The sequence below is a fragment of the Lepisosteus platostomus genome, chromosome 9, assembly GCF_059453375.1.
Source record: "Lepisosteus platostomus isolate fLepPlt1 chromosome 9, fLepPlt1.hap1, whole genome shotgun sequence".
Taxonomy (NCBI): Eukaryota; Metazoa; Chordata; class Actinopteri; order Semionotiformes; family Lepisosteidae; genus Lepisosteus; species Lepisosteus platostomus.
In genome coordinates this window covers 38,717,882-38,744,090 of record NC_142619.1, presented here as the reverse complement: position 1 = coordinate 38,744,090, position 26,209 = coordinate 38,717,882, and the positions used below count along the sequence as shown (strand labels likewise).

Genomic DNA, 26,209 nt, shown 5'->3' with positions numbered 1-26,209 from the left:
ATGAGATGTAAAACTGAATTCCCGAGTGGATGTAGTCATTAAAAATCCCAGGGCATTTCTCAAAGAGAATGGATGTTATCTTGTGTTCTTGCACAATTTCCTATTGGCTTTTATGGCCTCCTAATAATCTATTAATTGATTTCTTTACTCTGTTCTCCTCCCCACTGATAACTGATGTACTGCGAGTGAACTGGTACCCTGGCTGCTGTCACATCGGTGGCAGTGGAGGGTAGGCCCTACCCCCATGAAATAGTATGTAAGTGTATAATAAAATAATTCTTACATTATCAAGAATCTCACATTCAACCCAATCAAGTACCTGAGTTGCAAACTTGTCCCTTAACCATGTTTAGGAACTACCCAATGGTAGTTTAGATATGTAAATTGAATTTGCAATACGAGGGGCATTGCCACAAAGGCCTTTCCCTAATCTTCTTGAATTAAAACAGAACATAGAGGCCCTTTGACCCATCTAGCTCAATGAATAGTAGTTCATAGCAACAAGTCAAACAAGACCTATTTTTCCTTTCCAAGACTGTCCTCTAGGATCTTATTACTACATAGATTAGTCTGTAAATAATTGGTTGAGTGTGGTCTTCCTTTTTATGGGAAGAATTACATTAGTAATTCTGCACTCGATGGCTGCCACCAACAGCTGGCTGAAATACCATAAACCACCCAGCCTTGATGGAGGGTGTGGGTCGATCATAAACCAAGTGATGTAATAATGAGAAAAAGTTATATCCATAGACTGTGCGTAATCAGATTAGAGCAGACTATTGTAGATGTGTTTCAATGCATATTGACAGGTCTGCCTCAGTATACATGTTAAATTAGATGGGATTCAAGTCCCTTAATTAGACAGCTTTCTAGAGAGCTTGAAGACTTCTTGAAATTTTCACCTACAAATTGGGCCCAATTTAATTTTACATACCAAACACCGATTTAAAAAAAAAAGTACTTTAAGTAAACAGGCCTGTTAAAATAAATGTCCCCCCCATTTTAATTTTAGAAAAGCAGAGTAAAGAAAAGGCTATGCACCATTACTGCAATGCAGTTTTGTAATCTTGGATGAAATGCAGACCTTCAGGAAATAAAATAGCATTTTTACTTTATTGAATCATCGACAAACAAAACACATAACAGTTACACAAGTACATATAATTAGTGATTGCCTTAAAACCATTCTCTACACACAGCAAGGATTCAGTAAAAGAGAGTCACCCCTTCCAAAATATGATTCAAGTTATGAATACGTGCACAACAAGTTCACATGCATCAATATAAAAGGGAATTAAACAAAAAAAGGCAGGCACAGGGTTTGGCATGTACATTTTTGCCATAAAGCCAAGCATTGGTTCAGAAATCCAAAACCCAATAAAAACGCACACAAGCCTCCCAAAAAGTAAAGTATCCTGTGATCTGGAGAAAAGAAATACTTCAGTTTCCAGAAGTTTGTTCGGACCACCAGTGTGAATTCATAGTCTTGTTTTAAATCTGCCTATTTAACCATTCCTTTCACAATAACAAAGCTGGCCTTCAGGTAGACAGTCATTGTACCCAAGCCCATATCTGGTCTGTTCTGTGGATGACATCCATTTCAATATCTGTCCACAAAACAGTCTATAGTCAAATTCTCAGATTTAATGTACACACTGGACTGCTTTGGAAGGAATGCCAGTGAACTAACAGAACTATTTGCAAATATAATGTGGTTTAAACTTTACACATTGTGGCTTTGAGCAAAACAATTGTAATGAAAGTGGTATAAAATTTATTGCTGAAAACTAAAATTGAACCCCCACAATCAACATCACACCCAGTGTATGTATATGCCTATAAATCAATTTCAGAACTAGAACATTACTGTATATTAACTCTCCCCAAACCTTATTGTTCTCATGAGGAAGGCATCTACAAATTTCTATTCTGTTTCAGTTGTGAATGAATGCTAAAATCTACAAAGCCTGGCTACCTATAATCCACTAGGTTGGTTATTTCCATACATTGGTCCTATATGGATTCAAAACAATTTATAAAAGAAAATGGCATAACCTCCAAAATGAAATTAAAGTAGAAAAAGGCAAATAATGATTACTGCTTTCGTGGAAATATTTTGAACACCTTTTAAACCTAAGTACGTGTAGTTCTACACCACTTTTAAAGGGAGAAAAAACTGATTTAGGAAACCAAATATTAGCAGCTTTAAAACCTTTCAAAGAAATCAATTTAAAGATTAGAAAAGCTCACAGTAATAAAAGGTTTAGTGGTCAACTAAAGCAATTGATTAACTGGTAATTCTGGTATTTGCATGTTTCTACCTACAATGCACAAAACAGAAACGGGCAAAGTGACTTTTAAAGTTCATCATTTCATAGATCATGAGGCTTTAACATTAACTTTTAATACTGCCCCATAGGTTAGCTTAAATCACAAAGAATGAACTCCACTACCAGGTGAAAGTTTAGATTTCAACTAAAGGTGCACTTGGCCAGCTAGTGTACCATCTGAATATCTAATATTCACATCATTCAGGCCTGACAAACACCCAAGCATTTGGAAAAAGGTCTACGAACATCTCCTGTACATCTTAACAGCCAGTTTTATGAAGCATTGAGAACATGCACCTGAAGAAAAAAGGTCAAAATGCTTCTGACCCATTTTGTCTTCCCCCAGCCAACTCAAATTAGATGCACATCTAAAATACTAATACCGTTAACTTCACAATTTGTTTAAAAAAAGCACTAAATGATACTGAATTAAAATGATTTTACTAAATGGGGAAAAGGCACTGAAATTTCTACAAAAATGTTAAGATTGCGTTTAGAAAGTTTACATTGGTCTTAATATATGAAGATCATTTGCATTTAAAACCATACAAATAAAGGCCATTAGGACTTCCACACACTGCTCCACACACACATACTTTGGGAAAAATAGATCTAACAAGCACCAAGTTCACAGTGATGTTCGATTTGGTGTATTAGTAAAGATTAATAAAAGGCATAAAAAGGAAGACTGAGGCAAGACAAAATAAGACAGGAAGACCATAAAGAGGAGATGCAAGACATTTACCACAAGCAGACAGAGAACATCTAGATCAAGTTTTGGGTGGCACCCTCACATCATGGATGTTTTGTAGCTGAACAGCATCAGTCATCTGCAAAGCTGCTCTATAGAGCTGTCAGTATGATGACAAAATTTACAAACTCTTTAAAAAAAAAATCAGCTTCAACGCATGTTGTTTTGCACAAAATTGCCAACAAAAAAAGGCAACACAGATCTGTCAGTTTCACGTGTGCCATCATATGATAAGCCTTTAAAATAGGATCTAAAAACAGCTTCCACAGTTGTATAATTTTCATTAAGTCCCATGCTGTTAAATAACTTAAAAGTGCAGTAAAAATGCTTTCCAACAGTAAAATGACCAGAGCTGTCCACTTAAAGACATACAGTCTTAGTGGGAATTCTTTTTTTAGTACATGTACAGATCCTTCCAAACACATGGAAGAACCCACACGAAAGAATGCCTGCAAACTTGCAGTTTTGGCTCCTTTTAAGTCCTGGTTTCTAAACATCAAGACAAATGATTTCACATTACTGGGTATCCCAAGTAATTATACTCCATTTATGCACTCAGTTTTGAAGAGCTGAATGTGACAAGATCAGGACAAGCTGAGTAACATATTACAAGCAATATACATTTTCTGTTATAGTAAAAAGTGAATAACCTGGCAGCCTGGTACAGGTTATCTTGCCCTTTTTCTGTTGTTCTCATTCTTAAAAGCCACGGATCATCCGTTCAGAAAAAGACAGGTTTAGAACTAGTCCTACTGCACTAGTGTTACACACACTGCACCAGTAGCGTAGTAGGTCAAGCAGGTTCCTGGGGTCATCCCCCAGCTGAACGCGTTGTTCTGTAAAAAGGATGAATGTTCTCCACTTGTTGCAGCAAATCCATAGACTTGAAACATTCCACTTAATTTAAAAAATAATTAAAAGTGCAAACAAAAAGGCATCCAATGTTTTCATTTAAGGCAGCCCAAAGAAATCTTTGAAAAAGGTTCTTTCAGCACTCTGCTCCCAGTCTGTCCTTGCTGTCTGTTCGGTTTCATCCTGAAGCCTGGCCAGGAGGTCCCTATTTCAATCTCTCGATCAGTTCCTGTGTGAGACCCAGGTTTATGAGCTGCATTGTTGAGAGCTGGGCCAGGTGTGGGAAGTATTTAATAAGTTTCTCCCAGCACAGTTCGAACAAGCTTGGTACCACTAACCAAATCTTAAACAAGGAGCCAGTCCTCTTGTTTTCATGAATATTTACCACGCCACCATGGATGTACATACAACCAGCCTGCAAGAGATGAGGAAAGGAAGAGACAGTCTGTCAAGGTGTCAGCACTCAATCAAAAAAAGTTTTATAATATGATTGTCACAGTAGTCCTTAAACATAACTACTTCAAAGGCAATATGCTATACGTTTCAATGAAATAAATCTGTACTAAAAAACTCTTAATGGAATTCACTTACAGGGGTTACAGCAGCACAGTGAAAATAGGCAGGTTCAGGCATAACCGCTGGGAGTTTTGTCCACTGGAAGGTCTGTAAATTGATTTTCCACAGATCCCCCAGGATCAGTTCTCCATTATAACCACCACATATAAAGACATCTAAAAGATAAATGCAGTTAAACCTTAGGAGAACTAGTTTCAGGCTATGCAGAATGTTGAAACAAGGTGAAGATTGTGGTTTTCTAAACACCCAAGACAGAAACATTGGAATAAAGACAAGCAACAATAAAACTAAACTTTCTAAGGTATAAAAGAGCCAGAAGGTCTCTACTGTGCCTATTTCACACATTTTCATTTTAATAAAGTATGCAAAAAAAATGAAAGTATTCAAATGAGACCAAGAGGTGACTGGAAATAAACTGGATACTTACTATTTCTTATCTGTACACAGCTGTGACACCTTCTTGCTGCAGGATACCCTGGAAAAATGAAAATGTAACACTAAATGTAAAACCACTCTGGCTCTTATTACAGGAAAGATGATTTACTGTTGTAGTGATGCAGCTATAAAGCATTTCAATTTTCTTGCCCGATTCATATTTCCTTCAAAACAAGAACCTATAACTACTGCTTTAAAATTACTACCACAAATTATAGTTCCAAGAAGTGTTCTGCTTGAAAGTTAGAGGGGAAAAATCTGTTACATCCTGACTAAATCAGCATGTAAACACAATGGGGGACATACTTATTCAGACTCAAAATGTTTCAAAACATTAGCTTTCGTTGCCCAGCGTTCAACTGAACTGAAAAAAATATATATACTGTACCGATTTTTTCATGAGGTTTGGTTGCAATTTCTTCCCATGAATTGGTCTCTAGATTGTATGCATGTATCTGGAGGTAACAAAAACATCGGATCATTATTTTATAACTGGTGTAATTCAGACACCATGCCTAAACCATAACCATTTCAGAATTTCCCATCTCACTTTGCCCTTCCAGCTACTGGATCTGGTAACCTTCAATTACATCACCTTGAGATCTAGCTCCAGCTGCTTTGCAACTAGTGCTCTACTGACACGCTGAGCTCCAAAACAGGACCAAGCTTGTCTTCCTTTACTCAAGACCCTGATTAACCACATCACAAACTAGTCAAACCCAGGGTCATGTTTCCAAAAAGAAATAACAGCAAAAGTTCATGGATAACAATAACGGTCTAAAGCCAATAGCTACTGTCACTGTTAAGACCACATGGCTCCAATCCATGGTGTCGTGAACATGTGGCTTGCCCTCTGATATTCCCCGTCATGGAGGTGCACTCCAAGTTAAGACGGATGTTACCCTGCTTAAACTGGCATAATTTAGAGATTTGGAATCATGCTATGTTAACCAGTTTGTGCTTATAAAAAATGAAAATGTGATGACAGTCACCGAGCTTTCCTGATAACCGTAATTCTTGCAAGGGGATTGCCTTTAAGGAGTGCGACTTCAATACTATACCTTATCTAAAGGGTATGACGTCCAAGAGGTTCCTCCACCTAGAATGTATATTCTCTGTCCATCATGTGCAATTTCATGTCTGTACCTTGGGAGATAGAAAGACATTCATCACTGTTCATATGCTGTAATCACTCCTTTTCTAAAGGTCTGATAAGCAGAATGAACAAATATGAAACAATCTTATAGATTTCCTCAACCCAAGTGCTTTGATACTCTACCAAGAGGGAAGAATATGAAAAAAGTTGTAACCATCATGCATCAGCCGCAAGTCTCTTTTATATCTCCACGCACTTACCTTTCCTCAGGCAGGTCATCAGGAGGGTTGTTAGGTTTGAGATGAATCCACTCCCGAGTGGTCAGGTCCAGCCTGTGCAGATCTGTGCTGTAAATGTAGCCTGTTGTTCCCCCAAAGACGTACAGGTAGCCATTTATAATGGCCATCGCCTAAAAAAAGTTGGCAAGATATGGATATATATAATTAGATTCTATTCTGTATCTTCCATTTAGATTTCCAAGCATCAAGTCATCATTAATCAAAGATCAAAGTAAAAATACATGTTGTACCAATATACCTGTCCATAAATTCTGTTGGGCTTCTTTCCTCGGCAGTTGAGCAGAGACCATCGCTTGTATTTCACATTACAGACGTGGACATCATTTCCATTGTTCTCACCAAACGGAATCCCAGTGCCTCCAAAAACCAGCAGGTTGTTTCCGTGTAGAACAGCTGAAAGACCAATGAGCTCATTTTAATACACTAACATACAAGTCATTTATAGCACTTTATAAAGGAAGGATTTTAGGATGAAGAAAAACTATTAGAATACTAGAACTGTAAATTAATAAGGTCAGAAACTGTGTTAATATATACCGACAGAAAAAAAACTCAATTTTCTGGAATGAGAACACTACAGTTATAGCTTATGTACTTTCACAAAAAGTTGTCAATTTGTTTTAAGCCCTCTGACCAGCAATACAGCTTTTGCAATGCCTCACTGCACCTTGCCAATCACACGAAAGCTCATTAGGTGCACTTTTACCCAACGAAGTCCAGGTGGAACAATTCCCGATCAGGTCACCTTTAAAAAGGCCTTAAATCAAAGCTCAGGGAACTGCAAGAAAAAGGCCACACTTAGTCAGTTTGCTGCGTATTCCATAATGCCTCGAATGTCACCAGAAGCAATGGAGAGGGCCATTGGCATGCTGCAGGCAGGCATGTCACGTGCCAGCATTGCCAGACACTACAGAGTGAACCGCTCCGCTGTGTCCTGACTGCAGAGAAGGTTTCAGCAGACCGGCAGGACAAATGACTGTCCAAGATCCGGTCGCCCTCGAGTGACCACACCAGAGCAGGGTTCATCTGAGAGATCGTTTCAGATCTGCCACCCGTACTGCTGCTAAAACTGCTGGCAGACAATGCCCGCATCAGTGACAGGACAGTGAGGCTCCATGCTGCTGGCCTTAAAGCAAGGTGACCCGTCGGAGGCCCTCTGTTCACACCTCCTAGACGTCACACCCGACTGCCTTGGGCCAGACAGAGGCCGCGATGGACTCGTCTGCAGTGGCATCAGGTCCTCTTCACGGATGAGTCACTCTTCAGCCTGTTCCACGCAGATGGGAGGGCCAGAGTGTGGAGGAGGAGGTGTTGCGTTTCTTTTCCTCCCCCATCAGTATACATTAGCCAACATCAGACTGTACACAAACCAAACAACCCCCCTTCCCCTGAAGTCAAACAGAAAAGCTCTGGGTAGAAGGGTACTTACCCGACATGGAGGCAAGCTCTGTGGGCATGTAGCCTTCCGTTCTCATTTGCTGCCAAGTTCCAGTGGCAAAGTGATACCTCCAGAGCTCCCGAAACAAGGGGTAGTCTTCATTAGCCGAGCCTCCCGACTCATCATAGTCAGGGTTGTATCCTCCAAAAACATACAGATTAGAGTTGTCTGCCACACAGCGGTGTCCACTCCGGGCAGGGGGGGCACGATGACCTGAGGACAGGGCAATGATGCATTACAAGCGAAGCCAAGCCATTTACACACATTACCTCACACCGTCCAGAAGCGCATGGACAAGGATCAGTGATTACTTCACATACGCAGCCCTCTATCAGTTACAGACATCCCGATCAAAATCCCCACACAGGCACATTAACATGCAAGACGAGTTTCGTTAGGTTTAGAAACGGTAATTTTAGCATTTTGCTGCATGTAGTAAATTTATGTTCCATATATTCTAGCAGCACTTATGTTTGACAAAAACACTGCGATTCAGATATTCTGAGGTGAGCGATTTAATGCACAAAAAGTGAGATTGGACCTGATAGTTTCTATAAAAACTAATGTGACATACCATAACATGCCAACATGACTGAACTCTCAGCAGTTTTTCAATTGCAAGCACTCATTTTGAACAGAAAAAAAAAACAAAGGAAGCTAGGAAAAACTATAAATGCATCATTTCTGTCTGCCTGACCATCTCATTTTCATACCAGCAGCATCTTGAATGTTCAGTTTTGAGAAAAGTCAACAAAAATAATTTACAAAAATGTACACTTAAAAGCACTGACCAATCATTTAAAAAAAAGAAAAATGGAAACTCTTATATACCATGTGACAGCTGCCAAGTTTTAAGCACAAGAAAGCTTAACTTGGGCAATACAAGCAGCAGGTTTCCGGGCACGCCAGACTTCCCCTCCAGCAGTGGACAGTGGTTTCTCAACACATGAGCTTGTCACGGAAATGCATCCTTTTACAACCAGATTTAACATTTAATTTCATTCCGGAGGTCTTAAATAGCGATTGTTTTGCAATAACTATTACTTCATTCACACTCACCGTTGCACATCTTGTATAGGTTTGACAACTGCAAATCAATCACATGGAAAGACCATGGAGCAGACCAGTCTGCTAGTACATGTTGTTCTGGTGCACCGTACACTACAATGTGTCACAGGGTTACTAGGTACAGTAGTAGTCTTCCGAAGTACCAATTTTTTTTTTTGCTAGCATCAGAAATGACAAAAAGGAAAATCCACCATCATATACAAGTGTGAATCGAGTCTGGAGTAAATTCTCTGCTAAATGTAGGCATATCATCACCACACCTGTGACCGCAGAGAAATGCAAGTGTAGCTATGCAAATATGAATTAGATATACACGGCAACTATCTCTACTGTTAACACACCTTCATATAGTGGCTTTGCTGGTACCCTACTGCTCCAGCAATTATTTACTGAAGTGTAATTAAGACCATCATTAGAAAATTCACTTCAGCAAATAGTGAAGATTTAGTTATTAAAGTAAGAATACTTTCTGTAAGGTGCTAACAGAATAAGTGTCCATGATCAACTATTTATACAACTTCCTCTAACTCTTCATGAAGTATTTTCAAATAGCCTCTTAACCGCAAGTGCTGCCCTTATCTCAGTAACAACATTGATATCTTTAGAACTGCAGAAAGGAGTTCTTCGCACCTGTGTCTTGGCAGCTCCTCAGAACTCATTTTGATTCTTTTCAGAAAAGACTACTCAAACAAAGGACTGCCAAGACCAATTTAAAACATGGCTCTTTACATAACACTATAGTATTTGTGTGACAACTGTTCACCATCAGACAGAAGTTACACAAACACCTACACTTAATCAAGTCAGAGTACTGAAATCTTTATGATAGTATTGATGAAATCTGTACTGGACAGAATAACTGCACGTGCACTGCAATGAAACAGAAGGTTTCATCTTTGTCCAATGCAATCCAATTGATGCAGCTATGTGAAATTTATACCTTTTGCCCAATGTACAGGGAGATCTGTCACTGCAGCTTGGACAGTATAGCTGTAAAGCTTTGTTCCATTAACACGAGCCACAGAGGGTACAGTCTGCAAACATGGAGATTACAGAGCCGAGCTGAGGGATCACCTAGCACTGCATCCATTTCCCCATCTTCAACAGAGGCAGTGTAACTGCTTTCATACACAGGCATGACATCCTTCTAGCCATCCTTTCAGCAGCTGCACAACATTGATTAGAAAAGGATGAACTAACAGTACCAGATATTTAGACTTTTTTTGCCAGTCAAGCAGTGGGAAATTTGAAGATCTGGGACAACGAAAGGGCAGATTTTTAAAAAAGTGCATCTTAGGGGAGATATGATCAAGCTACCTTTGTCTTGATCACATTCCATTTCTCCTAGATCAAAAGGTGGACCTCACTACTTAGGGAGAAAAAAAAAATCAAAGCAGCATTTCTATACAATAACAGTGTTACTGCCTTTGACAGGTGCAGCTTTGCAAATTTTAAGATTACTGTATACTTAAAGATGTACTTTTATAAAATGTAAAACTTTTACAAGTGCCTACTTTATATTCTTGATTTCTGAAGGACACCGACTATTAAAATTATTTATAATACAAAAGACTAATTTATATTCTTCTATACCACCCATCTGGAATTTCCCATTGGAAATTTGTTGGCTTGTGTACCCTCATGAGGGAGACATGCTGCGCCAACCTGCCCACCCATCGGGAGCTGGCAGACGCTGCCCGTTGCTCTGCGTGGCACTCTGCTAACCTGCTACTTAGGCCATCGTGGTCACAGAATCAGCTTCAGTGTTTTTCAGCTTGGGTTACCCTGGGCATTCTTGTCTTCCAGTTTGTGAAACTGGTACACAGAATGCAGCACTATCACGAGCCTTCACTGGTGACAGCCCACTACCACAGCGCCATCTGTGTCCCTGTACCTTTGTCTCCACTTCAACAGAGGTGCCTGGCTTCGAGTGCTGTAGCAGGCCTGAACTTAACACCTCTCCTAGAAAGAGAGAAGCATAACAGGTCTCGCCTTCGACCTGGACATCACCTTTCCCGCGATCTAAGAAAAAGGCCTGATGGTTTATTAGAGTGCAGCACAACGTCACTTCACTTCTAAAACCATTCTATTGAAACCTAAAATTAATCAAACAAGTAACAGAAAAACATTTATGCAAGTTTCCAAAAAAAAGCAGAGATAAGGCTCCTATCCAACCTCTGACATCGATCGGCCGCACCGCATTAATAAACGAGCAGCACTAATTGCTGCACTGCTATACTGTTAGAAAGCCAATGCAGCAGGGGTCTTTGCACAGGATAAATGTATTGGGAAGAGGAAGACACTAAGTCGCGTTAGAGGACACTTGCACTCATACTGATATATTAAACAAATATTCATAATTAAACAAGTCCCACGACTGCCAAACAGACAAAGAAAAAAAAAGAGTGCAGAAGAAGAATGTCTTGGACCAAAGAAAAGGATGAGGCAGGGGAGAAGGGATACATGAATGTTCTTTCACCAACAGCATAATTGCACATCTTTTTCAGCTGCTTACCCACCTTCTCTCAAAAACCTGTTAGGGATCCTGAGGCTGGGGCACGGTTGAGTGAAGATTCGCCGAGCCGGCAGCCACCGTACTCTCTTCTTAGAGCCTGTTACCACAATTACCGGCAATGAGTCAGTCACACAGACAGCGGAAGACAATGGCAAACAAACACAAAGTACACCACAGCCATCAAGGAAGGGTAAGGAGCTCCCTAGTTATTTATTGCCCTCAAAAGGGCAAATACAGCTTAATCACAAAGGAGATCCCTAGCAGCAAAGCCAGGTGAGGCTCTTGGGATTTCAGTGCAGTCCTAGTGCTTACCGCCCCTCACTCGTGAGCTCACGCTTCTGGGAGATTCACTCCAAGGGGACAGTCGCTACCCTGCCTGCACAGCAAGCCAAAAACGGGCCACAGATCGACCTCTAAACTCATGAACTCATCTTGTGCATCAAATATGTTTTTTTACCCAGATATTTTATTACTACATATTACTTTAACTTTATTGCCATATGTAACTGGTACATGTACCGGTACAAGGGAATTCTCACTTACAGAAAGTCTCTCGATTGTTAAAAAGTGTAAAAACACAAAGTGCAGATAGTGCGTCAAGACAATATACAAATAAACAGCAGACAATGTAGAAGTAAACAAGTCTGAATGTAAACAATGCAGACATGTAAACAGTGACTGCAGATGTGCAATAAGGAAGAAATTATAATGAGGTAGTGACGTAGGTGTGGTCTGAGGGGCATGGCCAAATGTGGTCGCCAGTCGCACTGCTATTTAAGCTATTGAAGAATCTGGTGGTAAGTGTCGGTTTGCTCTTGTATCTCTTTGCCTGAGAGCAGTGGGGTGAAGCGCTCACGCCCGGGGTGGCGACTGTCCTCTGTGATGGCCAGAATTCTACCACGGCAGCGGTCCTCATAGAGCTGTTTAATCTCTGTGAGACCATAGCGGATGATCTTCAGGGCCACATTCACTGTTCTCGGCAGAGCCTTTCTCTCGAGAAATGGTGTTGCCGTACCACACGGTGATCCTGTTGGTGAGGATGCTCTCGATGCTGCAGCGGTAGAAGTTCACCAACACAGGTACTGGCATCCCCCATCCTTTGAGGCACCTCAGGAAACAGAGGCGCTGCTGAGGCTTCTTCGAGTCCCTGTCCACAGTCCAGGTTAGGTCATTAAAAATGTGAATTCCCAAAAATCTAAAGCTGGTGACTGATTCCACTTCCTTTGAGCTCCAGCAAGAGGACAGCTTCAAATCTGCTAGAGGCTGCTCAAGTAAAGCATCATATAAAAAAAAAAAAACTGAAAACAGGATATAACTTCCAGGACCACATGGCTGCTAGCTACCATTTTGTTTAAAACAGTTGACTTAAAGTATAAAGTAGGCCTGATGGAAACAAGTCTTTCGTAGAATCTGGGAATTTGATTGCTTTCATAACACAGACAAGTGAAACACTTAAAACTGTTTAAAAGTGATGTAATGTAAGTAATGAAATGAGCCTTGTTAGTAATTATATACACTACTTGGACATTGTACTCATATACCTTACTGCCATGCAAGTATGGTCACTTTCTTAAAACAACCACACACACACACAACAACAATAAATGGCGAAACTACTCCGTGCAAAACCCTAATATGGGTAAATTATATGCACTCCAAGTTAAATCTAGCACAGTTTTAGGCTCTGAAAACTTCTCTAGCAAGCACACAGAACCAAAATAGGACTGACACCACGAGCACATTAACTGAGCAGGATTAACTAACAGCAGACCTCAAAGTGCAAAAATGAACTGAAACCAGTCTTTTAGGCACATCAGTAACAACAACCAGAAGTTCTATTTTGGTAAAGCCTGTCTTTCACCGACCCCGATGATCTGTCAGAAAATGACTAGCATTTCTATTAGTAAGGAGATACCAGGTCCCAATACATTCTCCTCCTGTAACAATATGCTTTAAGCAGTCTGAAATCCAGTGATGCTTTCCATTTGTACACTTTAAATCATCCACACACAAGTTAGCTACTGACTTCGTACTGGTGCATATATGCAAATAAGCATTTAATTGCACTTGTGCATGTGACTATAAACTGAACTGACTCTTATTAGCACTTTACATGGCATAACTGGCATTTGGAAAAGAAACCTATTGCATTTAAACAAGATACCATTGCGTTAAACTAGATACTTCGTGCGTTTATATGCGATAACATCACATTAAGACAATTTGTGAAGAATACTGCCTACTATACAGTATATGCAATATTGTTCCATGCAAATCAGCATTGACTTTAACAGAATATCACATCTCCGTGCAGAATAATTAATCTACAGAAAGAAGCATGAGTACTGTCTTTTGCATACATGAAGTAGAACACCATATCAGGGAGCATTCCTATATTAAATGTCATTTTAACCATTTCTGTACAAAGCAGAAATGACACTGTTATACAAATGTATGTTATTTTTCTTCCGTTTCAGATGAAGCACCCACTGCACAAGTTTTTGCCTACTCTTTACACATTGAATAGAATACATTTAAGATGACTTGACAGCAAGACTTGCCTTACTCTTACTGCTGGTCTTTAAGCACAAAACCCTCAAAAGCTTTTAGACTATGCTTACAATCCAATACATTTAAATTTGGAATTGCATAGTTTTAATGCAGTTTGTCTGTTTTAGCTTGTGTGCCGTACTGGAATTGTGCTTCACCTTTTTTTTTGGCATTCCCATCTCTTTATTTCGGTGCAAACCTACACAGAAATACGGTTTGACCTCCCTTCAAATGACACATTTCTTGCGCATTGCCGTTTAATATATTAATTCCTTCGCACAAAGAAGAGTGTGACGATAGTCTACCGTTGTTAGAGACAATGCTAATTTGCATGGTACAATGTTATTACATATTGTATCCTGCGAGATATTGATATATTAGGCGATATTGTTCACAAAGTAATTATTACACTTCCACAGCTAGCACCTTAGACCAACAGAGAAACCGGCAGCTTGTGAAGTGGGTTTCGCTAGCTTCCACGCATGGCTCCTTTGCCGGCTCAGCTGCTGAACACCGGCACGCGGCCAAGTCACTAACGCCCTCATGCTTCGAAGGTGGGAGCTGAACCGAAGTTGTCTGGATGAGACCAGGCTGTTACAGAAAAAAAAACATCTTAAATTAACGCTGGGACTTCTGCACGGTTCTTGGGTGGAGCCCGTTTGTCACCTTTGGTGGCATTTCTTAACAGGAGGCATCCAGCCACATTTGAAGTCCTTGAAGTTCAAAGAACAAACCAACAGAACTTCAATGACCGAGACACTAGTCAAAATTAACCAGGCCATTATTAATTAAAATGGGGACAAACGCAAGATATGCTATAGTAGAATATGTATTTGATTCATCACAGATTATCACGCTAAATTATTCCAACTTTAAGGTATGCATGTTTAACTACATTTGCAAGGAACTTTGTTCATTTGTCTTGAAAAGTAAGCTGTCTGAATAAATTATTAAACTTGGAATAAATGCATAAAAATATTTTCATATTGTTTCCACTTCAATCAAAATTTGGGCAGAATACACGCATCATTTAAGTGAGCTGTGATCCCAAACATCAAAGTAAGATTCCAGTTCACACAACTGTCTGGAGACATTAATATTTAAGCATTACATGGTTAAATGTTATGTGTACAAAAAGCACTCATTATGTTTTTGTAAAAATACAAAGAGGCATGAGGCAAACCGACAAAGGTGCGTGAGAAAAACGATTTAACATGGATTTTTTTTTTCATTTAATTTCCCTCATTGTCAAAGAGTGGTTTGCAGACCTTGATAAATGGTAGTTCTAAACTTCAGTGCTCAAACAGTATTAGACAGTCAAGGATTAATAATAATTTGGGAAAGAACTTTTGATCGTTTTAAAATCAAACTCCTAGACACCATAGTCAAACATTGCTGGTGGGGATATAAAGTTATTTCTATTTCTTGGTATTCCTGTAACACTGAGCAACTCTGCCTCGTCACGGGTTTAAAAACAAGCTGCTATGGTCAACCTCATACAGAGAATACAAAGACGGTACTATTAACTGTATCCCATTAGGAAAATGGGTTAATAGCTTCTCCCCAAATTCAAGACCTTCAAAATGTAGGACTTTCAAGGTTTGCCACCTGCGCGTAATGGAACAATTCACTGTACCTCATGATTATGAATTTATTCCTAATGTGTTTTCAGGTGCAAAATTCATGACGGGATTGGATAAGGTATAATCTATACCGAGAAAGAGTGAATGCAATCCGATAAAGAGCTATACTGTAGTTGTGGAAAGAGGGAAACCTTGGGAAACAAAAACACCAATGTTCTCCTGTGTCACTTGCTTTCAAAAATGTCTGCAGCCACTTATACAGCTGAGTGTTTCCAGAAGCGCCTTGCTGAAGGTACTACTATATCATTATCAGGGGTCACACTGGAGGTTTGAAAACGAAACTTTCCAGTTAACCGTTCAGAGCCCTTACCACTACTGCACACTGGAGAGCTCCCAGATCCTTATCTCAAAAAAGTCAAACAGTAAAAATCCCTAACCATTTCATCCGAATCTGATCATTGGATGGCTCTAACAGCTAGGCCAAGGTTAACACCAAATTTCCGCTCAAGACAAGTCAAGCATCTCCCATATTTGGTCGTTAGGGGGAAAGGGGGGAAAAACCCCAATTTACTTAAGGTTATATAGTTAACATTTAAAAACGCAAGAACTGAGTATCTGAGCCAGTACTCCTTAGTTTTAATGGCTCTCGGTATATAAACCACAGTCCATTAAAAACGAGTGCACTCCTCCAGGAAGACGTTAGTCGTAACTAGCCAAGTGTTCGCAGGCACGACGCCAGTGATCACAGCTTCATAAATTCTCCACTTCGTCCATACTGCCAACTGACAGTGACAGTTCAAGCCAGTTACGCACTTACCACACTCCGGGGTTCTCAGTCAACATCCGTTTTCAAATGATCGCTGCGATCTCAGATACCGCTTGTTACGTTTTGGACAACTAGAATTAAAAATCACTTCCTTGAAGCAAGAGGTAATACTGCCTTTCACTCGAAACGGCGAAGAAGGCGTGAATTCGTCACACCACCTTAAATACGGTCGATTGTTCCTGTGATGGCAGGGCGAGCCCACATTTAAGCAGCAAAATAAAGCACCCCCCCCCCCAACCCACAGCCGTCTTAACTAAACCGGACGTGTTAACAGTGAAATTGACTTTCAGCAAAACCGCTGTTTCAACATAGCCAAAGCATAACGCATGGCTAGAACTTGCGCTTCAATAACTGACAGCCGAATCAAAGCGACCATTTCAGCAATCCCCTCCTGCAGCCGAAACAGATCACCGAGCTGCGTGAAGTCGGTGGCCGTTTTAAGGATCAGAGACATTTAAGACATTTTATACTTCAAACTTTGCATTTTCTTTTTAATACATTAAGAAACGGCCGGCCTTACAAATACGTGCAGCCATTTTACAGTGATGGGTCAAGCGAAAGCACAAACACCCCCCAAAATACAGCGTCTTCTGTACAATCTGCAAATAACTGAACGGGTTCATTTTTTTCAGTACTCGCATTTCAGCTGCAGACAATACCCACAATGGTACACCTGCTACCCCCTAGTATAAATTTGCTGGACAGGTTCTGGTGCCGAAACCAAGAGAGGTTTATTTAAGCAACTGAAGCACCGATTCATTTCCTGTTACACTGCGCAGTTTAACAGATGACCAGCGTTGCGATTAAACATGGCAAGGTTTTTTTTAAAACTGACCTGCGGCTCTCAGCGGAGGCCTCCCTGACAGTTTCTCAAATTTATTCAGCTGGTCCAGGCAACGGCTATTTTCGGCACCTTCTGTCGCTGACATGTTCAAAAATAATAATAAAAAAATTACTCAGCCTGCCTGCGTCTGAACACGAATGTCAAAAACACCACAAACCCTTTGCAGTGCTGGTTTGGCACCAAACACACTACAACAACTCAGCCCCTTTCGCCGACAAAACCCCACACCACTCCACAGCGGTCTTAAATACAGAGAGCCAATCAGGGCGCTCCTTGTTGCGACGTCGGGACAGGGGAGCTGGAGGGGGTGTATGGTACCTTGGCAGCGATAAAAAAAAAACTCTTCGGGATGGATAGATGGTGGTCATTCGTTATAGATTACCCAATGAAGGTGTTTTTTTCCCCGTTTTAACGTGGAATGAGCTGGGGGCAGGTTTTGTGCCATAATTCGCCATGCACTATTTTTATTTGATGAGTCGCAATAATTATCAAAACTCTTGAGGTGACGGCCTTTTATCTTGAACATCTACAATAGAAAAGTCACCTAAATCTATCTAGTCTGCACTGCCTGTAACCCGTTTAGTAACAGAACATAACGTGTGCCTTTAAATGATTTACAGTAGATACACACCACAATGATGTGCGAATCACAAACTAGATGTATGGAAAAGTGTCTCGGAAACAGCCTGATATATAGCTGGTATTTAAGTCCAAGCCCAGTCTTCTCTGTACTTCGCAGGCGGAACGTTCATACCTCGGCGGTGGCGGTGTTTGTGTTTCGACGGAAGTGAGTGAGGGGCGCACTCCAACATGGCAGCGCTCAGCGGCGGTGGAGATGGTGCTGAAAGCTCTTCGGGAAAATTAAAATCTCCGCAAGTAACTCCCCAGAAAGTTCGCGAATTACTGAATGACGGAATTGCTTTGGAAGATAACAGATTAGATAGGTGAGTTAAATGTATTTCTGTTGCTTTAATTTTGTTTGACTGGAACAACAGTGTGGAAGGCCTCTCAATGAATGTAGTCCAGGCAGAACTGCACCATCTCGGGTCTTGATTTCCAGAGGCCTGGAATTTAATCCAGGTGATTCGTGATACTGTTATGTGTAGTTTGGATGGCGTAGGTGCTAGATGTGAAACTCAAATGAGGTCTATTTTTAGTAGTTGTAATGCAAAACGTGCACATATTTAAAAATATGACCAATCTCAAAGTGTCCTTATTGCTTTTGTAGTTCAGAAACAATACATTTAAATACTATGATATGGTATAAATAACTTGAAATAGAGATCTATTAAACAACGTTTCGGCTGTGGAGCCTTCTTCAGGCGTTTTGTCTCTTTTCCTTTCAGCATGGAATAAACCTTTACCTGTTATATTGAACGTACATTAAGCAGCTCCAGTTGTTAAATGTATTATAGAAATGAAAACCCTTTTAGCTTGGCATGCTCGTTATACTGTAGCCACAAGAGCTCATGCAATGAAGAAACACCAAGTCTTCATTTTGTCTTTCATTTATTGGGCATTCTCTGGTTACAAATGGAAAATGAAATGCAAACTCCACACGGAATATGGTACCATATGGTGAAGCATCAGGTCTCTCAATGCGTGCAGGTGGAAACTAGTATTTCCATTGTATTTCCTCTTCTAAATGCAAAGAAAACACTGGAAACAATGTCAACAACTAGGAAAGAAAACTGTAAGGACAATTTTATTTACAATCTCCAATACAAGAATGTTAGTTGGATCCTATCCCCAATATGAAGAAAAAGATTTCAGAGCCCTTGTGTTCTCTTGAAAAAGTTTGTTATACTATAGAAATGGCATATTCCTCTTTTTATGTTTTAAAACAGTCTACATTCATAATAAAAATGAGAAACTCTTTCAAATCCTAAATATACTCTAGATATTAATTTTATTTAATTTACTCTTTCTGGATGTGGGTACCTGTTTCTCTTAGATTATTGCACAAGGGGGCTATATAAATTAGATGGATGTCTATCAATATTATGATTTGAGCTGTAAGCTGCTGAAATGATTTATTTTACTTCTTGATGTTTTTGACTCTGAACCACAATCTCTCAAAGTCAGATGTCTAAAGATCCCAGTTATATGCTGAGAAAAATAAAATAATTGACTTCTCTGTATGTAAATTCACACCTGACTTTGCGTTTCAGTGAGGAGCAGGTGGCGGAACCAGAAGCTCCAAATGGCGTCACCCACCTTCCATGTGAGGCCACGAGCAAAGAAGGATTTTTCTCAAGAGTGGAGACGTATACGATATCCTTCATGTGCATTTTGTAATCTACGCTGTACATCCTTTTGGAGAATAAACTGAAGTGTTCTTAATGTTCAACCTCACTTTGCCTGAATAACGTATGCTGTGCTTGAATGATTTGTTAATCAAAGGGCAAGTCAAAAATAGCAGGTAATGTGGTTATGAAATTGACTATACATGATATTTACACAGCAATAGGCCTTAGTACAAAAATGTATAGACATTGTACTCTCAGACAAATCAACCATTTTAAATTAACTTCAGACGTATTAGAGTACTTTTTATTTCATTTTTGCCTTTTGGTATCTGCAGTGTGTTTCTTAACTGCGTGTACTCTTTGAAATGGGCTGGAAAGCCTCATGATCTTTCCCCCTTGAGGTGTGCAAGGTATGGTTGGACCAATGTCGAATGTGACATGCTGAAATGTCCAAGCTGCCAGGCATTCCTCTGCGCATCTCTGCAACCCACACAGGATCTTCAGAAATGTAAGGTTTTCCTTTGTTTCAAGAATATACCTGTTGCAAGTACAGGAAATTAAGATTGCTCATGGACAAAACCGTAAATAAAAGCAAGAGAAAGAAATTGTATTTAAACTGAGATCAAGTCAATATCATCCCATTTGTGTTTGAAATAGACTTCTATGAAGCTGTCTTCTGTTGTTAGCCTTTTTCAAAGATCATGACGGACAATACAATGTGATGTTCATTTTCATAAACAGATCACTATTTTTAAATAAGATTTCCTTTTAGTCAGTTGTGATATCTCACATTTTGTTTACTATTTTTTGTTTCTTGTAGATAAAGAACGAATATCAGAGCTAAAGAAATCTTTACAAATGCACCATGAAAAGTTTTGCTTTTGGCCTGACTTTCCAAGCCCAGGTAAAGGGATTTGTTAATTGATTCACTGTTCCTGTATCTTAGTCTGTTTTTATCATAGGCATATATATCATGTTTTAGTCATTCAAGGCAAATTAAGTAAATATTAATTTCCTTAACATCTTTTTAATAATAAATCTGATTTCTCAAATGGTTTGCATTTTTCAATTCTTAAGTGTTAATATTGTTCCTGTTTTTGACGGTTATCCTGCATTTTACTTTCAATCTTCACATTTAAATGGTTCTTTGTGTGCTTAAAAACTATGGTATCAGCATGAATGCATTTTATATTGGGGGGGAGAAGGAGTTTATATTCTTTCTCCATGTTTACATGGGTTACCTTTGACAGTGCAAAAACATACTTGTAGGAGAATTGTCCCTGGTGTGAGTGTGTTTGTGTCTGCGTGCCCTGTGATGAGCTGGTATTCTGTCGGGGGTGTACCTGTTAAAGTAATTGACTCAGTCCCATGTTTTTGGAAAAGAAACAACATAATGTCTGTGAGAAACATCAGGTAGTAACATAATGTGTTGCCAGGCAATACATTTACTTTATTTTGTTTGCACTAATGCTTATTAAAATAACTTTGTTTTCCACTCATGCTGACTCATGTCTTCAGTCTCAATCAGCAAGGGAGTTTTGAAACCCCCTCTGGCATTTACAGATTAACAGAAGCACTGTGAATTGCATGTATTGATTGCTTTTTGTAATAAAATATATGTGATATAATGGAACAAAAGTAGTTAAAATGAGTATTTAGTTATTACACAGCTGATGGCCTGTGTAATAATGTTTCTGCATTAGATCGGTTTTGGACCCTACCGATCAGTGAGCCTGCAGTGCTGTTCAGGGCCTTTCTGGACCGATTCAAGAGCGCATGTCTGCTGGAGCTACAGCTACCATCCATGAAGCCTGACGATCTCAAAAACATGGTGAGTTTCCTTCTCTTTGTTTACGAAGCTGAAATAAATGGAAATATTTCACAAACAAAATAGGTTTGGCTGGCTCACTCTTGCTTTGAAAAATGTATGCAACACTTTGGGGTCTAGAAGCACACAACCGCAATCAGATGTGTTGGATTCCTTCTGCATCTAGCATCCAGCCTCAGTGCACTGTCCAAATAATTCATGAACCCGTGGGCCTGAGTTATTTTCTAGGAACAGCCTGTTTTCCATCAGGTAGTGATACCAAAATGAATTGATGAGCAGAATGTCTATAGATTTCTTCAGAAACTGAATGATATGCATAAAGGAGCCTTTACAAAAGAGCACTTAAAATGCAAGACTTGTACTATACATTTAATAAAATGAGATCTTTTCCTTTTTTAACAGTTTGTATGTTCTTCTCATGTCCCATTTCCTACCTATGTTGTTGCAGAAAGAAAAAAGTAAATTTCACTTCCCCTTCACACATAACAAACAGTTTGTATTGATGAGATGTTGGTTCTTTCTAGTCTCTAACAGAAGATGCAGTCGGTGATCTCCTGCAGCTGATTGAGGACGAAGTGAAGAAGGAGGGGGGGTCCCCTCTCAAGATGACCACAGATCCCCTCCCTATACAGGTGGCAGCCTGCATTGTGGCCCTCTGTGGCTGGGCAGCCAGGTAAGAGGAAACGAGAGACACCCTTTGAAGTTAAAATCATGTTTTTGGCTTTGTGGTGGAGACTGAGTGACAGAAATGTGGGAATAAGTGCTGTTAGTATCAAAATCTAAAATGAGAAGAAAAATGACTTTGTTTTGTAAAGTTCCGTTTTACAGTATTAAGAGAATTAAAAACGTCCCAGTGGTGTTCCTAATATATTTCCCACACATCACTCTGTATTGTTATTGAATGATTCTCTGTTTGTGGAATCTTTTGGCAAATCAAGGAAAAGGGAAATAAAGTTGTTTTCAAACAATAATACTCTTGAGAAACTTTGTAAGCCAAGTAGGGAATTAGTGGTGTGCCCTTTCAAATGGTACTGTGTCCTCACAGTGTGTTTCTGCTCCTGCAGTCCAGCTCTTGACTCCCTGCACCTCCCAGTGCTCGCCTGCTCCTACTGTATGCGCAAGGTGGGGCTGTGGGGTTTCCAGCAGATTGAGGGGGTGGCCTGTGAAGGGGACAGCTCTCTTAGCATGACCTCAACCCCTGTGTCCAGCCATGATGGTCGAGGAGACAGACTGACGCCCACTTCCACCTCCCCTTGTAGGATGGTACTGCGCAGCCAGGACGCCACGCGGTCACATGTCTCTGAGCACGTACGCTTCTGACACTGACTTTATTCCTTCCTCTGTTTAAAATGGATGAGTATGATTTTCAATGAAGGCGTATGCACCACCAGTCAGTGCTTTTCTTTACAAATGAATAAAGCAGAGGCCTCAATCTCAATGTCTGCAGGGTCTAGCGTCTTCTGATTTTTGAGTCACTCAGAAAATCACTTCTAATAGATCTAATCAGAGTGGCAAGCTGCATCAACACAACACAAGATGGCTCCACAACCCTGAAACATTGTTTTTTACATTGTCAGACAGGAGTGAATCTCTAATTATTTGATTAACTACCTCCTTGAAATACTTTTAATCAGGCTTGGAAGTGTTTTATAACTTAAAGTGGAAGATTTGAATAAGCATCTGCAAAAACCTGTTAGGAAAAGAACAGTCTTAGTATGGAACTAATGAGGTTCATTGTTTAATTGATTTTTCAAGTTGAACCAGAAACCAGAAGACACTTTGACCTTCGAACTTTGAGTCGAGACAGTTCTAAAGACTGTTTTTTATGTGTGACCTAGTTGCTACCTTAAGTATTAGGTTTCTTCTTCCACATCTGCACCCAAGCTTGTCTGTTTTCTCTGCACCCCTGTGGTTTTCACTGGTCTTTACATTGTGATTGCAGACTGACAGCAGCCCGTCTCCGCTGGTTTTCCGAACCCGCAGCCGGGACTCGCCCAGCCCCAGCGAGGACTCTCCCAGCCCCCTGGCGAGGGGCAAGAGGCCGGTGACCCGCAGCCGAGGTCAGGGAGAGGCAGGCCTAGTGGGCGGCGAGGTGCCCTCCAGCCCCCAGCGGAGAGCCAAGCGCTCACGCCTGTCCTCTGCTAGCAGCACGGTAAGGACAGTCGAAGTGCCATGCAGTGTTTCAGGCTGCACTAGTGGCCTTTCTGACGTAGGTGAAACTAAGTACTGCTCTACGCTGTTTAGGACACCACCACCAGCAGGAGTGTGTTTAACCCTGTTGCCCAGCACAGGGACTGGTGTCCCTGGGTCAGTGTGGCAGAAGTGGAAACTGGGAGGGACCCCGAGTCCTCTGATGAGCCACCCTCGAAACCGCAAAGCCCAGACATCCCCCAGCCAGGCTGGAAAGCAGCCCTGGACACTTTTCTGGCCATGAAGAAATCCGCCAACCCGCAGGAGACTTGTACCTCGCAGGTATGATGATCAGTTTAAAGCTAAGGACTGCGAGAGCGACTCCAGTGATAACAACACTCACATCTTTATAGGTGAATTTATTGTGTTTCTGAAAGCACAAAATCATCAAATTAGAACTGCCACTGAGGAATATATATACTTATAGCCTAGACATGTTTTACAGTGTTTTAACTGCATAGAAAGTATTTCTTATTTAGCCAAGGATATCGCAAGGATATGTGTTTCATTATTTGGTGGACATGGAGGGTATTGTTTTGTTATGCAATGATTTTTCACCAGTGTGTTCTGAATCCGTTAACATTACCTTTAAAGGCAGTACAGTTTGTAACCCTCCCCTTTTTGGTGTTCTCTAGGGTCTCCATGACAAATCAAAGAGGGTTTTTAAGATATTCCGGCAATGGCAAGTGTCTTCTTCCCAGTAGATTCCCAAGACGGAGGACAGTGGTACTTGATGTTGGTTTACTTTTTCTTCAACCTTTGTGGTCTTTTCAACTGGGAAGTTAGAGGTCTGCCTTTGATAGTAGACTGTGTAAGTTTGATAGCGTTTTTTTTTCTGCAGTCAGGAAAACCTTATTTACTTGTCCTGTGAAGAGTGCTTTTTCCATGGCAAAACACATGAGCCTCGTTAATCTTTCTCCTAGAGAGAAGGGATGTAAGAAGCAAGTTGTAGCAGTCATGTTTATCTCTCACTCACCAGTAGCTTTTGGTCGTACAGTCACTTCTTGCCAGAGAGATTTGTTACTGTTTACACAAGAAAACAGCTGACTTTGCCTTGAAAGATGGCTGGTTTTTGTCCAGCCCTTCATACATGCGTTCTATGAGAACATCTAGTCTGTTAACTTACTACAGTGATGACTCTAAACAGCACTCCACAGATAACCAGGGGACACTTTCTTGTTCTACCATCACTAAGCAGTTTCATGTATTGTTTTAGCTTAAAACATTGAAAGAAATAAACTACCCTGAAACTGGATCTCAGTGTTCAGTAACCATGAAACTAAACATTAGTTTAAACTTTCACATTAAAGGGAAGACTTTATTATCTTAAGATCCACATCAAAGGTATCTGTAAACTAAGTTTTGAATTGTTAATCTCATCATTCAGATACTAATGTGCCATGAAGATAAATCTTTTATAGAGGCTTGTGTAAGTTAACAGTTTAAAAATTACATTCCAAATGATATGGATTTCTATGTAAGTGCTGTTTTGTTGTAATGGTAGTTCTTATGCAGATGTGCATTTATCATACTTCTTCTTTTTAAAAAGAATAGGAAGAAATAAGTTTTGATGAGTCCCAACAAGACACAGTCTAATATTCTGAACAATCAAGTTTAAAATGTGGTTTCAACAGAGGTTATTGAATGTCTGGAAAATGTAGTTTCTGTTTTCCATGCTTGGTAATAAAAAGATATGTTGAAATCCAAATTAAAAGGTTAGTATACTGAAGTTTCTGTGTTTTTATTTGTTTTTTCCATGACAAAGGGGATGGGTATCCTGATTTGGACTTTAAAATACTGTCTTAAACTTGTATTAACTTTGTACAAAATGCTGTTTAGGGGTATTTGTGGTATATTGCACATTTCAATTTGAGTTACCTTACATCCTCAGATGTTTTTGTGTAGAAGACCACGTTTACCTACGAATCTTCAAAAGTGTTGTATGCACTTGGTGCAAGGAAGTAAAACTTTTTTTTTTTTTGCCAAAACTTCTTGTGTGATTATGCATCAGTGGTGCTTAATGCTTTTAGTAACTGGAAGGTTGTGGGTTCAAATCCAGGGGCGGCGACATCACGTCTCCCCTGAAGCGAGCTACTGTACTTCATCAGGATGCTGCAGTGAAGTGTCCAGTTGTATGAATACATACAAATGCAAGGTGCTTTGCATAAAAGCATCATTCTAATTATTTAATAATGATAGTTAATCAAACCCCTTAAAAAAAACAACAGCTCTGTCCTAGCCAATGTGAATATTACATTGACTAACACGTGTAAAGTGTGAATGTTAATATTGATTTGTGACTAGTCTGTCATGTTGGTGATGGTCCTTTCATGTTTTAAAGGTAAGTGTACGTACAAGGTTAAACAACTTTAATCCGGATTAATAAAATCAAATGCATTAAATTTATTTATGTCTGCTATACCAAAAATTACTCTTGCATTCAGGAAGAATCTAATAATTTGGTCTTTTGTGGCAGTATTTTTTAAAGGAGAACAGATAATGATTTTTTCATTTAGAAAAAGCTAATGAAGTTAAAATTGATTAAATTAAAATGACTGAAATTCAGACTTGGAAAATATTCTGCTCCAGTGCTAAAACTGCTAAATTCTAAACATTTTTAAAATTAGATTCAAAATGCACTCAAAAGAGTCCTGTTCTGAAATATTTCTGCAAACATACTTCTTTGTCTTCGTCTCCCTGCTTACATTTGCTGAAAGTGCCTTCAGTGTATTACAGAGGCAGCTGCTGTGTGGTAGTCCTGACTCCTGACCGAGGGATG

General features: G+C 39.9%; 2 protein-coding genes across 6 annotated transcripts; one reads left to right on the top strand and one right to left on the bottom strand.

Moving 5' to 3' along the window:
* Positions 1–1,094: 1,094 nt before the first annotated feature.
* On the bottom strand, positions 1,095–17,398 carry klhdc10 (kelch domain containing 10). 3 transcript variants are annotated; one of them, XM_088644935.1, is made up of 10 exons: positions 17,155–17,398; positions 11,365–11,457; positions 7,769–7,990; positions 6,578–6,732; positions 6,301–6,449; positions 6,006–6,090; positions 5,333–5,399; positions 4,937–4,984; positions 4,525–4,664; positions 1,095–4,348 (listed from the first exon to the last, which is right to left on the bottom strand). In XM_088644935.1, exons 1-10 carry the CDS (start codon positions 17,246–17,248, stop codon positions 4,139–4,141), a joined length of 1,263 nt encoding a protein of 420 aa, XP_088501061.1. In that variant the 5' UTR covers positions 17,249–17,398; the 3' UTR covers positions 1,095–4,138. The 3 variants fall into 3 exon arrangements, with proteins under 3 accessions (XP_088501061.1, XP_088501062.1, XP_088501063.1); XM_088644936.1 differs by lacking the exon at positions 11,365–11,457; XM_088644937.1 differs by lacking the exons at positions 11,365–11,457; positions 17,155–17,398 and adding an exon at positions 8,837–10,807.
* Positions 17,399–17,453: 55 nt separating this feature from the next.
* Positions 17,454–25,159, top strand: zc3hc1 (zinc finger, C3HC-type containing 1). 3 transcript variants are annotated; one of them, XM_088644934.1, is made up of 11 exons: positions 17,454–17,554; positions 17,903–18,107; positions 19,335–19,437; positions 19,770–19,920; positions 20,233–20,316; positions 21,116–21,243; positions 21,765–21,913; positions 22,305–22,548; positions 23,183–23,392; positions 23,485–23,712; positions 24,066–25,159. In XM_088644934.1, exons 2-11 carry the CDS (start codon positions 17,974–17,976, stop codon positions 24,132–24,134), a joined length of 1,500 nt encoding a protein of 499 aa, XP_088501060.1. In that variant the 5' UTR covers positions 17,454–17,554; positions 17,903–17,973; the 3' UTR covers positions 24,135–25,159. The 3 variants fall into 3 exon arrangements, with proteins under 3 accessions (XP_088501060.1, XP_088501058.1, XP_088501059.1); XM_088644932.1 differs by having other exon boundaries at positions 17,479–17,665; XM_088644933.1 differs by having other exon boundaries at positions 17,479–18,107.
* Positions 25,160–26,209: the final 1,050 nt, after the last annotated feature.